At 34.6% G+C, this 16,223-nt stretch overlaps 1 protein-coding gene across 8 annotated transcripts in view; it reads right to left on the bottom strand.

Moving 5' to 3' along the window:
• The window catches only part of LOC127063204 (uncharacterized), a 217,465-nt gene that overhangs the window by 5,199 nt on the left and 196,043 nt on the right, over positions 1-16,223 (bottom strand). For 4 of the 8 annotated variants that reach the window (XM_050992661.1, XM_050992634.1, XM_050992651.1 and 1 more), the window contains 6 exons: positions 3,489-3,811; positions 3,225-3,311; positions 2,710-2,901; positions 1,440-1,623; positions 143-381; positions 2-26 (listed from right to left, as the gene is read on the bottom strand). In XM_050992661.1, the coding sequence (XP_050848618.1) occupies positions 2-26; positions 143-381; positions 1,440-1,623; positions 2,710-2,901; positions 3,225-3,311; positions 3,489-3,811 (1,050 nt within the window). The other 4 variants (XM_050992680.1, XM_050992671.1, XM_050992696.1 and 1 more) reach the window with 4 other exon arrangements.

Below are 16,223 nucleotides of genomic sequence, written 5' to 3' on the forward strand. Positions count from 1 at the left end.
CCGTAATCGTTGATTTCAATCCTCGGACCAGTTGGTTTGGTAAAAAGAGTAGAATTTATATTATCGATACGATCTTTATAGGATAAAAGGAAATAGATATTTGAAATAATTAGATGATCGAACATAAAATCAAATTGAACTCACTGAGCAGTCGGCTTTACTCGATTGCACACAACCGGAATCATCGTTTCTGATACAGCAAGCAGTATCTCGTTCTCTTTCTCTCCAAATGTCGATCTCCTTCAATATTTTAATATCTCGGCGCATACACGGAGCAAATTTTGCACCAAGATGTATCAAATCTGCAGCTCTTGGTCCGAGCCAGAAATTTGCAGGCTCTTGATAATCGACTTCTTGTAACGATAAGCTCGTTACCAAAACCTGAAGATCGATAATAAATATTAAGTCGCTTCGTTTAATTTTGATCCTCGTCTATACGAACGTTAATTTTTTCGTGTCTAAAGGAAAAAGAATAAAAAAGAAAGAGAAAAAAAAAAGATAAAAAGAGCGATCGTTACATATTTAACGCGTCATCGTAAAAAAAGAAGACAAAAAGGACAGACAATTTTCTATTCAAAAAAAAAAAGAATAAAAAAAAAAAATAAAATAAAATGTATTGAGAAAGAATTGAAATGAATTCGAGAAACGAAGATGAATTCAAAATTCTATTTAGCGTATAAATGGTCGCATACCCGCAGACGTACATATACGTACGTACATGCATATATACACAGACAGACAGATACAATACAAAGATACGAAGGATCGAGATAGAAATGGAGCAAATCGAGATACGACGACGTTGAATAACACGACGACCGTAGCACCTCATGATTATTTATAGGGAAACGATTTGCCGTGCGCACACACGACGGCACGCGCGGTTTGCATAACATTTGCAATCTATCAATTATCGAATATAAAGTTTTATTCGGGATTGTTTGGGTCAACGATTCTATACATCTTGTGGTTGTGCACGTACGTATGTACGTATGTGTGTATAATATACATACTCGCAAAATGGGAGTTTCGTTTAATAATTATAATAAAACTAATAATAGTAAAATAATTTTACATTTTTATTACTCGCGACGACGTCAATAATATTGCTATTTAATGAACCGTTCATAATTTCTATTATGTATTGTTTTTTAGGATATTGGATAAATTATTTATTTATTTATTCTTTTTTTTGGATTTATTTTCTCTTCATTGTTAATTCTGTATAAATCAACTTCTTTTTTTCTATCTAAAACAATTTGTTTTCGTATCTTAAAAAGATTAATTATATACACAATTTGAAACTTATGCCAAATAAAAAATTAACTTTTGAATAGAAAGTAATAATTGATCTTTTATAAAAAAAAAAAAAAAAATTATGAAATAAGATATACGCGTATGAACGTATGAATTTAAAAACACATGACGATTTAACTTACTCTCGCTGATCTATGATTGAGTTCCATCCCAACAGGTCCAAAGCCATAACACGCTAAAGATATTATCAGAATGAGAACCTGCACGGTCGTGATCCAATATGTAAAGTAAGGTCTGTGATCCTCGAAATCGTCCAATTGCTTTCTCACTTCCGGTTTGTTGGTTATACTCTTTCGAAAGGATCTTCTGAAAATATACGAAGGAGAAAAGGATTTAAGGGTCTATCTATCTTTTTCTATCTCTCTTTCTGTCTGTCTCTCTCTCTCTCTCTCTTTCTCGGTAGTTTTACGTCAAGTCTACCAGTACTATCAAACCGACGAACGTTGTCGCTGACGTTTCGTGACATTTAATAAAATGTCGCGGACTCGTATCAATCATCTTCCATGTCAAAGATGACATTTGCTGTCGCACCTGGGTGCCATTATTATCCACCTTGAAATTCTACCATTAAACGAGTCATTCGTCCATTTCTTTTTAGTTTTTATAATCCGAGAAATGTATGCCGTAAAATTGTTTTAAAAACAAGTGATTAACGACGATACCTCTAGAGTCATTATTATCATTATTATGTGATTATCATCATCATCATCATCATTATCGCCGTCGTCGTCGTCGTCGTCGTCCTCGTCGTCAGCGTTATCATCATATCATCATCGTCATTGTTATCACGGAGAAGACAATGTCGATCGCGAGTTGTTTGAAGTTTACTTTATGATTATTACGTCACAATGTCTCTCGTGACGTGGAAGCACGAAACCAAAGTATACTAACTTTGAGATTCAATTTTGAATTGGTACAAACAGCTCTTTCCATTAATATTTATTTATGCATGAGATTCTTGAGTCTTGCTCCGGAGAGGTCCTTGTTTCATAGAAAGCTGTGCTTTCCCTCTCTCTCTCTCTCTCTCTCTCTCTCTCTCTCTCTCTCTCTTCCTCTCTTCTTCTCTTTCTATGTACGTTGCTTAGTACATAGAACTAACTTTGTTAAACGAACGGTGAAAAGTGAAAGAGCGTTTCGCGTGAATAATATTTTTAGGTCATTTTCAAAAATTCGTTCTTATTATATTTCTCATGTAAAGATTGAAAATTAAATTATTTATATAAATATTTGTATAATAGCAAATTAATAATATACATTATATATCTTATATATTGATTATAATTAAAATAATTCAAGTAATTTTATTCGTTTGAAACGTTAAAATTTGTATGTATATTTTTATCGAAAATAATTAATAACTTTAATGAAAATAAATATAATCGGTGAACATACCCGAAAAATCGACCAACGATTCCCATGCCATATTGCCGTCGATTACTATTATCGAAGACACGATCAATGGTACTAGGCGAGATTCTCGTACCACCGGTCATTTCCCTTCTCAGAGTGACACCATCGTCCTGCTGCATCCTTTTGTCTTCCCTCAATGGACCGCCGTATTTCGACCTGCTCCAACTTGTCTTTCTGTAATTTCTTTTGTTGTAAAGAGTATCTCGTGTGCTCGACCGTGAGATATCATTTCATTAAATTTCCATACAAATGAAAATGCATTTTCCATGTATCGTAGAACATAGATGGATAGAAAAGTTTATCAATTTATAATTTATCGATATTAATTATTATTTCTCGACGACGAGCACACGTGGCCTAACAAAAGCGTGATCTAAATGTCAAAAACTTTCGTGTAGCTCTCTATCTTATTCTCATTCTCACTCTTCCCTATCTCATGTAAACTAAGTATCGAAATTTTTTTTTTTAATTTCGATATAATCAATTTTAGTTTTTACCTTGAAGTATAATGGTCCCTCGTGACCTGATGAGGTCTCCTAATTTGTCCGTCGATCGTACTCCTCTCCTCATTTTGCTGTGCGAATCTGTAATGAACGTTAATGAATCTTTTTCATCTGATTATTTTTCCCAAAAGTAATCGAAAAGTATCTTCGAATACGAACTATTCAATGTTCGATAAAATTAGATAAGAAAGGAAAGAACGAAGGAAGGAAGGAAGGAATGAACAAATGAATGAACGAAGGATTCGAATCTGGCGATACCTCTCCAATTCCTCGCTCGTCTCACGTTCGTTCGCTGAATCTCGAATTTCAATCTTGCCATCGACATCCTCAGGTTTAGTCAATCCGCCAGCAGTCTGTTCGATTTGCGTTTGGGTTTGTTGCTGACTCGTTGTCAAAGCCGGCGGTGGTAATGGTGGTGGCGGAGGGGGTGGCCTTTCAAAAAAGGATTCTTCTTCTTCCTGGCCGTTTTCCGGAGATGTTACTCCCTCTGTTCTTGACAGATAGGCAATTACGCTTGGCGGAAAGCTTCGAGATTCTGGCCTCGTTCGAGATCTTTCTCTTGGACGTTGTCTCGTCAGCGACTGTGAAGTGAAAAGAAAAAAAAAACGAATAGTCAATAGTCCAACGATATAATCGAAGATCCATTGAAAATAATAAATTTGATTATTCATTTCAAAAAATGTAATTATTTTCAAGTTTACGTATATTATTTTCATTTTATTAAGACGTACAGAAAGGGTTGCTTATCGTCAGGGGCAAGCGGCACTTTTAATTAGTACTGATATCCGCTAGATGGCGCTGACTAGATGCTCCGATCGATCGATCAAAGTATCGAACACGACGTCGCGCCATATCTAAATTTTAAATTTACAACGAGGAACAATGTTTAAGGTGTAATTAAAATTAAAAACTTTAATATTAGATAGGGATTGTTCAAGGAAGTTGGATCGTCGAGATATGTTTCCTAACGACAATTAGAGGTAACAAACGCGGACCATTCTAGAGATAAAATTATGATAAGGTATATACGACTCTCCTTCTCTCTCTCTTATGTCCGTTGTGTTATAGTCTTCTGTAATTCGCAAGAGGAAGTATCGTAATCATTTTCCGACGATGCACGAAAGCCGGCAAATTACAAGGTTACGCTCGTATTCGTAGAAAGTTATCGGGTTTTATGTCGTTTTTAACGAGCTTAAGCGCCTCTAACCGCATATCAAGCGAGTTCCTGCGCGAACTAGAGGTTATTTCCCTTTGAAAGGGCAGCACGATATTCCCTTTTAGAAATTCCTCGAATTGCACGTTCTCGAAGCACAGATTCACTCGACGATAACGTCTTTCCTCATTTGAAATACTTGTTTTCCTAGAGAGAGAGAGAGAGAGAGAGAGAGAGAGAGAGAGAGAGAGAGAGAGAGAGAGAGAGAGAGATAGAGATAGAGATAGAGATATAGATAGAGATAGAGATAGATAGAGATAGAGAGAGAGAGAGAGAGAGAGAGAGAGAGAGAGAGAGAGAGAGAGAGAGAGAGAGAGAGAGAGAGAGAGAGAGAGAGAGAGAGAGAGAGAGAGAGAGAGAGAGAGAGAGCAAGCGTACCTCGAGATTTTTAATTAACCTTACAGATGCAACTGCACAGAGCTTTTACTACTTACCAATCATGGAATCCTCGGTACATTCGCGTGCATTCGTGCGAAATCGCCCGAGTTATCATAAATGCGAGTACCGTTTTGATAGTTTATTTTTAAGGAAAACTACTTTTACGAGAGTTGCACGAAATTTAATAAGTCTAAACGTTTCGAGCTCGTTCCGTAGAATGAAAATTCTTTTGTTAAATACTCGAAGTATTCGAGCAAATCATTCGTATAACTTAATTTCTCTCTCTGTCTTTCTCTCTCTTTGATGATGATTTTCGTGTTCATTCAACGGCTAATAATTCCATTGAAACGTTCATTTTATCATCGAATAGACTATAAAGACAATAGTTTAAAAATCAACTCTCCATGGACTATATAATGATAGCTCGATTATTCATCCAAGCTCATCGTCCTTTAACATGGCCGACTGTATACGTCCATTACAGTCACGAATCTATAATAGTATTATCGCGTTGGCTGCTAATTTCGAGAAGCCGGAACGTCATTCATTGATATTAACTTATGGGCTTTCACGTCGATTGGCGATGCATGGCGAACAGAGGCAACAATTGATCGGGAGCCCTTCACGGTAATATGATTTTACAACGATCGTTAATGAGCTTGTGAATTATTTTATCTAATTATCTATGTAATTATTTATAACGCGTAACGCATTTATAATCAATAGGGCAATAGTTCAAGGTTCATTAATTGCAAGTACCAATGATGCTCGATTAGAATACCTTTTTCACTGAAGTTATCATTATCATTATTATTATTATTATTATTATTATTATTATTATTATTATTATTATTATTATTATTATTATTATTATTATTATTATTATATTATGTTATTGTTAGCATATTAAAAGTTCCTCATTTTTAACAATTTTCATTATCCTTGTTTATGAAAATATTGTTAAGTTTACATAGTGATTAAGCAAAATCTAAGTCTGTTAGATTAAATTATTAAGCTTCGTGGATTCTTATAATAATCATTATTAACAGGGGCATACAGGACAACGAAGTTTGTTGTCGTCGTCATTGTCATCGTCGTCGTCGTCGTCGTCGTCGTCGTCGTCGTCGTCGTCATCGTCGTCGTCGTTGGTTAATATCGATTTGTTTGTTAAGCGCGTAGGTTCGTTCCTGCGTTCAGGTTATATTGCGATCCAGTCGTGTTTAATACCCACGATCGGCTTTTATCTTTCATGCACATCCCTAGTTATAAACGTGTTACACGATTATACCGTAACGTTGCTCCGCTACTAACGTTATAAATGCAATGTCGAAGTAGCATCTAAGCCAGCTTAGGTTCTATTACCGATATTATCCAGTATGAATTTCGAATATAACGCTATATTGAGCATCGATTATGAACACTGAATGAAGAATCAATAAAAATGAAAATTTTTTCTACAATGAAAATTTTTGATAACATGCATATATATATATATATATATATACACATATATATATATAAATAAATAATATATATAATGTATATATAATATATATAATATATATAACCATTTCTAAGATTAATTTGAATTTACCATTACTGTTCGGATTTGATATTCTATTTTCGTAGATCATTAGAATAATATATATATATATATATAAGGAGAATAGACAAAGTTTGTGCGACTGTAACGGGCAGACAAGGATAAGTACAGTAGTGGAAGTATACGATTGGTCAGACTACTTCTGCCAGAGACGTGTTCCCGACAGTTTACTAAGTCGGCTTCCTTCGTGAGAAATTCACGTAATACCTACCAACAAACACACACACACACACACACGATTCTCATCGATTAACTTACACGATAAGAACACGAATAATTAACATTTACGAATAATAAATGCTTTTATATTATTAAACAAAGTAAGGAGAAAACGTAATGATTTGTTTTACTTTTGTCGAAAAAAAAGGAAAAAGAGATTCAAAAGGTTTCTATTTTTCGGTCTGTCTTAATTAACGATCCTTTGATAACCGTTTAGTTTTTATGTCAGGTAAATTTGTATTCCATTAAAATGGTACTTTATTTATTTATCAAGATCGCCGTTCGGCCCTTTAACAAATATTTGTCTTTCACTACAGTCGAACGTTGCTTCGTGTCATTCGAAACTTTTTCTCTTTTTTTCTTCTCTCTCTCTCTCTCTTTCTCTTTTTCCTTTCCCATTTCGTGTTTCTCCTCCCTTTTTTCTAGATTAAACTAAAAGCAATCTATTATTGTATGTGTGCTATGTTAACAATCCATAGAGCAAAAACCATGTAGATAGTATATATATATATATATGTAGGATGCTAAAATATAATTTAACAGGACGTTCGTTCATTTGAATTCATAATGTACAGCCTTCGGCATATTTGCGTTCGATCGAGCGTACATGATTATATGGGGAAACTGTTATTCGAGCTAGACTCTCGCTCGATTATGATAACTTTGCGTTGCATTGCATTGCGTTCCATTGGGTTATCTTGCTTACGACGATAATAAGCTTATTTATACTCGACATTTTTCATCTGTATGCAAGTATATCGTTATGATACACATATAAGGCAAAATATCGAAAAATCATATTATATTACATAGTTAAGATAAATCTAATCGCATCACACAATGTTTAGATTTTGATTATTTAGGTCATCGTGTCTCGAAGTCTGCATCGTTTATTACATAATAGACATTCTAATAATTGTGAGTAAAATATTTCAAAAAAAAAAAAAAAAATAAATAAAATAAAAACAAATTCATTTCACCGTTCACTTCGTTACAATAATTTACGTTGTAATAATACATAATCATAATTGTAATAGATATATGCGATATGTACAGAATAATTCTTAAAGAAACAAATATATAAAAAAAAGGTAGCATAGAAAAAAAAAAATTAAGAAAATAGATATATAAGAAATAAAACCAGTAATCAAAGTATTTGTAATTTCTTTAAAACTACTTATTGTTTTTTTTTTTCAATTCGGATATGAAATTTTGTATAATTTCTCTTTATGATCCGACGGAAAATGTATGCTACTTAATTTGCGGAAATATTGAATTATTGGCTGTAAAACATCACGTCATGATTCGATATAATGCGAATGATATATTATTTCGAAAATAAAAAGTAGAAAATCTTAGCTGTCTGTCAAGCTTGACATGGGAATATATACTCGTATAATATATAAAACAAGAACATCGTTTCTACGATTTTGTTGATATTTCGTTGATATTTGATTTTGTTGAATTTTCGTTGATATCTAAGATATCGCAAGATTCATCCTAATCTCTTTACCATGTGGGAGGAAGGGATATTCGAAACTACTGGCAGACAAACATACGAGAAGGAATTACGGTAGTAGAGAGTTAGACTGAGTTAGAGGGAGAGAGGGGGAGAGAGAGAGAGGGAGAAAGAGAGAGGGGGAGAGAGGGGGGAGAGAGAGAGAGAGAGAGAGAGGGAGAAAGAGAGAGGGAGAGAGAGAGAGAGAGAGAGAGAGAGGAAGAGAGAACAGTTCTGCACAATGGCTACTTCGAAAATTTATAGATCTCTGCTCGATCCGTGCGTGCTGCGTGCCGCTTTTCAATTAAATACGACAGGCAGTTCCATGTGGACTATCTTTTCTCTCTTTCTCTCTCTCTCTCTCTCACATTCACTTACTCTTTCCGATACATATATACATATATATATGCGTATAGGTGCGCACAGATAGAGATACTCGGAGAATACATATGATAGTTTTCACGAGAATAGTTCCTTTTTTCTTTTCCCTTTTCTTTTTTTTTTTTTTTTTTTTTGACGAGATATATTCTCTGTGAAAACTAATTTTTCTATGGTTCGGAAGATCTCTGATCGAACGATCTACGGTGATCGTGACTTTTATGAGAAATAGATAAAGATCGATGGAGAGAGATATAAAAAGAAAGAAACAAAGAGAGAAAGAGAGAAAGAGAGAAATAAAGGAGAAAAGTGCTCTCGAAGGAAGGAAAAACGTGTTTCAAAAATATATTTCCTTCGCTGACTTTTATTATTTATTTCTTTTTCTCTCTCTCTTTCTCTTTTTATTTCTTTTCTTTTCTTTTTTTTTTTTAACACACCGACGAGTGTTCGCAAAGGAAGTAACAAGAATACGTCAAAATATTCATGAACGTTGCGCAGAAGTTGCGACAACGACTACGTTGTTGACTTCTCTTGATATTCTCACAGTTTCTCTCTCTCTCTTTCTCTCTCTCTTTCTCTCTCTCTCTCTCTCGCTATTTCTCTATCTCTCTCACATCTTCGCAACGCATGTTTTCTCGGTAAATTTACACACATGCGTGCATATCAAATCTCGAGGGACCGAGCGTAGTTATATCGTAGATACATATTATACAGAAACGTTTCCTACGGGATGCATCATAGGGATGTAGCACGAGTTGGTATAATAGATAGGTATGTACATATACAGGGAAAGAGAGAGAGAGAGAGAGAGAGAGAGAGAGAGATAATCATAGTGACAGGACAGAAACAGACATACAGAAAGAGAGAGAGAGAGAGAGAGAGAGACAGAAATAGACGGATAGTCGTAGAGACAGAACAGGAACAAACACAGAGAGTAAGACAGAGAGATGGAGAGAGAGAGAGAGAGAGAGAGAGAGAGAGAGAGAGAGAGAGAGAGAGAGAATAGACAGACAGATAGAGAAAAAGAGAAAGAGAGAGAGAGAGAATTTTTTGAAACGTCAGATTCGAAAAAATATGATGGTCTACAAACTGGTTCGGAATATGTTTTTACCATATATCCCATGTACATTATATTTTTATAAATAGGAGGACAACATTTTCGTGTCCACGAGAACGACAGCCGTACACGGAGATAACGTTTCTGTAGTTTTCCTCTCTCTCTCTCTCTCTCGCATTGCTACGTCCGGTAATAAAGTGATTAAAAATTATGGCCGCGTGCTGCGTGGGAAATTTAACGTGCCGGCGTGTGCTTTACTATGAGATAAAAATTTGAAATTGGAGCTCCTCGGTGTTTCGCGGACTTTTCGATGTTATCGTATCGCCCATGTGTGTGTGCGTGTGCGTGTGCGCGTGTGTATGCGTGTGCGCGTGTGTGTGTACGTTTCGTGTTTAAATCTCTCCCCCAATTATTTTTTTTCAAGCTCATCCAGCCATCTATCTCTCTCTCTCTCTTTCTCTCTTCTTCCTCTCTTTTTGTTTTCTCTTCTAAGAGAGAAGAGTTTAATGTAAAACTATTTGAGTTACTTAACTATTCTTTTTCCCTTTCTCTTTTTTTCGGGATGGGTGTTGTAGGATGGGAGGTTTTTTCTCTCTTTTTCATTTACGTTCGTTAATTTAACGTATCGTAATATTGTATTAGAGTTCAACAAAAGGAAAAAATAAAAAAGAAAGAAAAAAAAAAAGCTATTTGGCCTTTCGCTCGTATGACTTCATTAATTATTTTCATATCAATTAAGTTACTAATTTATTCATATAATTATAATTGTATACTTTATGAACGCGTATAAATGTTTATCGTGAAAATAATTATCCAAATAATTATTCGAGGAATTCAATATGTACGTAGGTATCTATGTGTAAGTATAAATAGTACCTATGTACTTACGTACACAATATATCTCGTTTTAAAAGCGTGCACGCATCTCTTCGTGTAGTAATATCGCGAATTAATTGTTTTAGTATCTCTCGTAAAACAGTAATGTCAGCTGGATCTTAAATTACTCGTCGTCGCCCCTTGTCCCATAAATTTCATTTCTCACTATCTCACATTCATCTAACCATCTCACTCACACTTACGCCCTTTGATCCACGATCTTCGGAGTTGGAGCATACTTCTCTCACGTTCGTTTCATTTGCGTTGCTACTACGAAGTCGGAAGAGATGGCAGTTAATATTTCTCTCTCTCTCTCTCTCTCTCTCTCTCTCTGTCTCTATCTCTTACTTATTCGTTCATTTCTCCGTCCTTTTCTCATCTCCTACGTTCGTCCTCAGGATGAACGTTTACGAATTTTCCAAAGATTTATCGCGCGTAAATTCAACACGACGAGTTTGAGCCTCCTCGTTGTTCGTAACTGGTAGCGTAAAGCTCACGGACAAAATCCGATCGGATAGAAAGTTTCGCGGTGCGAATTCGATATTCCTCGTTCGAGAATAATGCTCATACAGTCGTGAAGATAAATCGCTTCGAGACTCGGGAAGATAAAATACCTAGGATCGTCCACTTAATAGGAACCACTTTGTCGACCATGTCACTCTTCAAATAACGAAAAATATCTGAAACCTATGTGTATTCTATCACGTTGCAATTTCTTTTCTTTTTCATTTTCTTTCTTTCTTTCTTTTTTTTTTATGAAAGATCCAGAGACAATTTTAAATAAAAATTATTTCATATCCCTTTATTCCTTTGGGATTTCATTACCCTTATCTCATTTTTTTACTTATCTTTGCGAATCTTAGAAATTACGAGCGAGACGAAAAAAGTAAAAATATATCCAAGATTTTTTTTCATTACGTGCAAAGCTATCGAAACAAATCTAATTAGATGGTCTGCGTAATTCATCGATCGTTATGAAAATTAATGTTACTCGTAATGCGTAATCGTACGCTAAAAGCAACATAACAACGAAATTATACGTGGAAAAATGATAACCGGGAGAAGTTACAGCGACAAAAAAGAGAAATACAGAAAAATAGAGAGAGAGAGAGAGAGAGAGAGAGAGAGAAAGAGAAAAATAGAGAGAAAGAGAGAGAGAGAGAGAGAGAGAGAGAGAACGAGAGACAGAATAAGAGAACGAGAAAACGAGAGGTAGAACGAAGTTTATGCGATTGTAAAACCGAATGGAATTTCATTTCGAGTTTGGTCTCGTGGAAATTAACATTGGTACTGTTTATTGCACCGTATCGATCGAGAAGCGGTCCAGGACTTCGTCGTCGTACTACCTGTGTGCGTTACAATACGCTACGCGATCGTTAATTGCATTATCGATCGTTCCGGAACCAACCAACGTGCTCGTTCGCAAATTAAGCATTGCTGCGTTTCGAAAAGCGGCGGGAACGTTAAATGAAAGAGAACAAAAGAAAGAAAAAGGAAAAAAAAAAACAAATTAACAATAACGTATAACGAAAGGAAAGAGAAAAACATATAACAAGTCGTTTAATAATTTAACATTAATAAAAGAACGTCTCTTAGTTAGTTCATTTCAACGAATTATTATAGTAAATTCGAAAGATCGCTTAACTAATATTAAGCAATATTACGATTCCCTCGTGTAAAAGAATCGCTTTGCGTTCAACTTCCTCCTTTTTTCATCGTTAATAATCAATAATAGTTATTATTAATAATAATTATTATTATTATAATTATAATAATAGTAATAAAAAAAAGAAAATGCAAAGAAACAAAGAAGAAAAATGTGAAAAAAAGAAAAGAAAAGGAAGGTAGAAGAAGAATAACTTTCGAGTCTGCGCTCTTAAAAGAATCGTTCACGATTTAAAGTTTCACAGTCTCTCTTTCCTAGTATTTATCCGTAACGTCGAGTCCTTAATTAGTACGTTTGCGTCAGGCTAATTACTTGGCCACGAGTTCATAAATACTTCGGTACGGGCGCGGCTATTATTCGGCCTTCGTAACAGCGATTTTCGTTGAAAAAATTGCTTCGTATATGTGTATTGCATATATATATATATATATATATATATATATATATACACATATATACATATGTATATATACATATATACATATGTATATATATATGCGTCTCTCTCTCTCTCTTGTAAACTTTTTATACTCTATTTCTCTCTTACACTTCTTCTCTCTTTTCATTGGCTTCTTCCAGCAACCCTCTGGAGACTAATTCTTTCTAACAGAAGAGCCTTAGTAACGCGACGCACCACCACCAACAGCCGTTTAACCGATTCGGCTCGCTATTCTTGAATTATTAACACACTAAAACGTTACCAAGAAAATGGTGGATAATTAAGGAACGCTTTACCAAGAATTTCTTCCTCCATTTTCTTTTTTTTTCTTTTTCTCTTTCTTTTTTCTTTTTTTTTCTTTTTTTTAATTTCAACTTGGTTCCTTTGGCAAATCGTAAATCGGTTCGGTCCTTGCCATCAAACGAATTCGTATGCTTTTGTTAAAACATATTTTTCTTTTTCTCTTTCTCTCTATTATCCTCTATATATTTCTCTCTATTATAGATAGATTTTTGTCAGGGTATTTTCATAAGTTATTATTTTCAATTCTAATCAGTACGCAAATAAATACTCCTCGAATAAAAATTTAACATTAAATTTATCTATTTCTTTATTTGTTTATTCATACATTTCTGGACGTTCGTAATGACCCGTCATAATACTTATCTTCATATCCGTAATTTGTCAGCTTAATTTAAGGATATATCCAACCGGTGGTTGAATATAATATCCAACCATTTTAAAGGATCATTTTGGTGGATCCTCGAGAAGATTAATAACATTATCCGTCTGAAAATCCCATTGGATTATCCCCAATTGGACTCGAATAAAATTACAATTCGCATCGATTAGGATAATCGATGAAATTATCACGAATATTTAATGCGATATCGGTTGATTTTACGTTTCTTTTTTCTTTCTTTTCCGATTTTTCTTTTTCTTTTTTTTTTTTCACACGAATTCAATTGAAATTCATTTATCTAGATACATATTTTATTCGGGAGATGAAGATTGAGCGCACGGAGTCAGTCGATAAGAACTACGGTGTGCTAGGAAAATCCGTTTGTCTGATTTATCAAATTAGTTTAAGCCGTTTTAAACGGTCCGAGACATAGGTATACCTCATCCAGAGTTTAGGAAGGGGGAGTGGAAGGTAATCCAAGCTGATGAACACATTCCGTGGAAACGCTTTCGCGTGACAGTTTTACGAATACGACTTTAAAGCTCGGCACAAAATTCTCGCCCTTATTTTCTCGTTCTCGTTCTCGTTCTCAAGAGAAGCGTCGTGTACGAATCGCTGGGTTACGACTGTGTAACGTGTGGAGTAACGTGTAAAATAAGTTGGAAGAGAGAAGCGAAATAAAAAAAAAATGCAATGAGAAAAAAAGAAAGAGAGAGACAGAGCAAAAGAGAAAGAGAGAGAGAGAGAGAGAGAGAGAGAGAGAGAGAGAGAGAGAAGAGAAAAAAAGGAGGCCATGGTAAATAAGTTGGTGAAACGCGGAGAGTGGCCATTACCGTGGTGGTGGATGGCTAAGAAGAAAGCCACTTCTTTCGGCCTTCAACTTTGCCCTATCGTTGTTGGCAAGTCGATAAAATCTGAGAAGAGCTTTCTCACTTTATTCTTATCGCGAACGTTTTTATTACATGATGAAATCGAATTAATTACTTATCATAGATTAGTCGAGAAATTTTCTACTCGGAAATATAATTTTTATTTTCATTATTATATCTGTAATATATCAACTGTTCCATAACGATGTTACATTTTTCAAAGAATTCTTTTTCGTTAATTTTTAAAACATTATCGTTTTTGTAGGTTCTAAACTTCGTTAGTTATCTATTATGATTAAGATAGATCAAAATAATAATACCTTTACATGTATCGTGACAAAGGAAGAAGAAAAAGAAGAAGATACAGAATACGTGGTTCAACGAGAGGTGAAAAATATTTTTATTAAAAGGGAAACATGGTAGTATTATAGTACGATGACGTGTCCCGCTATTTACACCAATAACAACGCACGGAACACGTTCGCAGTACGTAATTACGTTCAATCTCAGGTTGAAAATATAGAGACGATGCGCGTATGTAGGACGCATCATCCCTCTCTCTTTCTCTCTCTCTCTCTCTTTCTTTCTCTCTCTCTCTATTTCTCTTTCGGTGGTGTCGCGAGCACGAGCAATATTGACTGCGGAAAATTGCCTGTTCTAGAACGCGAATCGGCTTTCATGCGATATAGACTTTTTTCGACGGGGAGAGTTGGTATACGTACTACTCGGGTCTTTTGCGTAAGCAAAGAAAACGAAAAAATATATCTGCTTGTTCGGAATCGTGCTGTCGGAAAAGAAGAGAGAGAGAGAGAGAGAGAGAGAAAGAGAGAGAGAGAGAAAGAGAGAGAGCACGTCGTCGCTGTTTTTCTTTTCTTTTTTCTTTTTCCTTTTTCTGTTTTCTTCTTTCTTTTCTTTTCTTTTTGTTTTGTTTTTTTACTCTTCTCCATTTAATCGAAAACTCGCTTGCCAAAAAAGAAAAAGGAAAAAACGAAGAAAAGAAAAACGAAAAAAGTGAAACAAGAAAAAGGCAAAGAGGGTTGGGCGCACAGAAAAATAAGAAATAAATAAAGAAAGAATAAGGGGAAAGAAAAGAAGATAGAAAAGAGAAGGATAGAAAGAAAGAAAGAAAAAGATCGATGCCCATTGTCTTGCCTATAAAATTCGAGGAAATGTTTCTGTTTTGTTTCCCCCAACAATCTGATATCTTTTTCTTTTCTTTTTGTTTTTATAGTTTCTATCTCGTTTTTATAAGTCAAAAGAAGTATCTTTAAAAAAAAAAGAAAAAAAGATAAAAAGGATAAGAAAAAAGAAAAAAAAAAATCGGTAGAAATGGCGATAACTGGGTTGCTTTAAATTCGAATGCGTGCAATCGTCGTAATCGAGTTTATAACAACGGTAGCGAAGCTAAACGATATCTCTCAAAGAGAAAGAGTATTCGCTTGAAAAGGATGCCGGGGCCGTAGCAATGACGCAAATGTACGTGCTCCAATTCTGTCAACTTCGAAATCTCAAATCTTCTAGCCGGTTCGACAGTATGGCGTTGATTTATACTCTACCATTGATATCTCTTCTAAACTTCTGAAACTCTCTTCGATTTTCCCCTCCCTCTTATTTGCTCCACTCTCTCTTTCTCTATCTCTCTCTCGACTGTTTTCTTTGAATTCGATTCATCCGAGAATTTGCTTATCGATATCATTGGGATATCATTTGATTATTCAATATGTTCTTCAATATGATAATCGTATATTATTCATCAGATAATGTAAATCCAAGAATGATTGTTGAAAATAGGGAGGCCATTGTCGTAGCTCTCTACAACTGTCGAATCGGTCAATGTGTTTTTTTTCTTTCTCTCCCTCTCTCTCTCTCTTTTCCAAATACACATATATATACGTATATACATACATACATATATATATACACACACACATATATATATGCATATTATATATATTTACATATATGTATATATGCATGCACATATATATATTTACATATATGTATATATGTATGCATATATATTTACATATATGTATATATATATATGCATATATGTATACATATATGTACATACACACACATATATATATACACATACATCATACATATATACAT

This window comes from Vespula vulgaris, chromosome 1 (genome assembly GCF_905475345.1).
Source record: "Vespula vulgaris chromosome 1, iyVesVulg1.1, whole genome shotgun sequence".
In the NCBI taxonomy this organism is placed as follows: domain Eukaryota; kingdom Metazoa; phylum Arthropoda; class Insecta; order Hymenoptera; family Vespidae; genus Vespula; species Vespula vulgaris.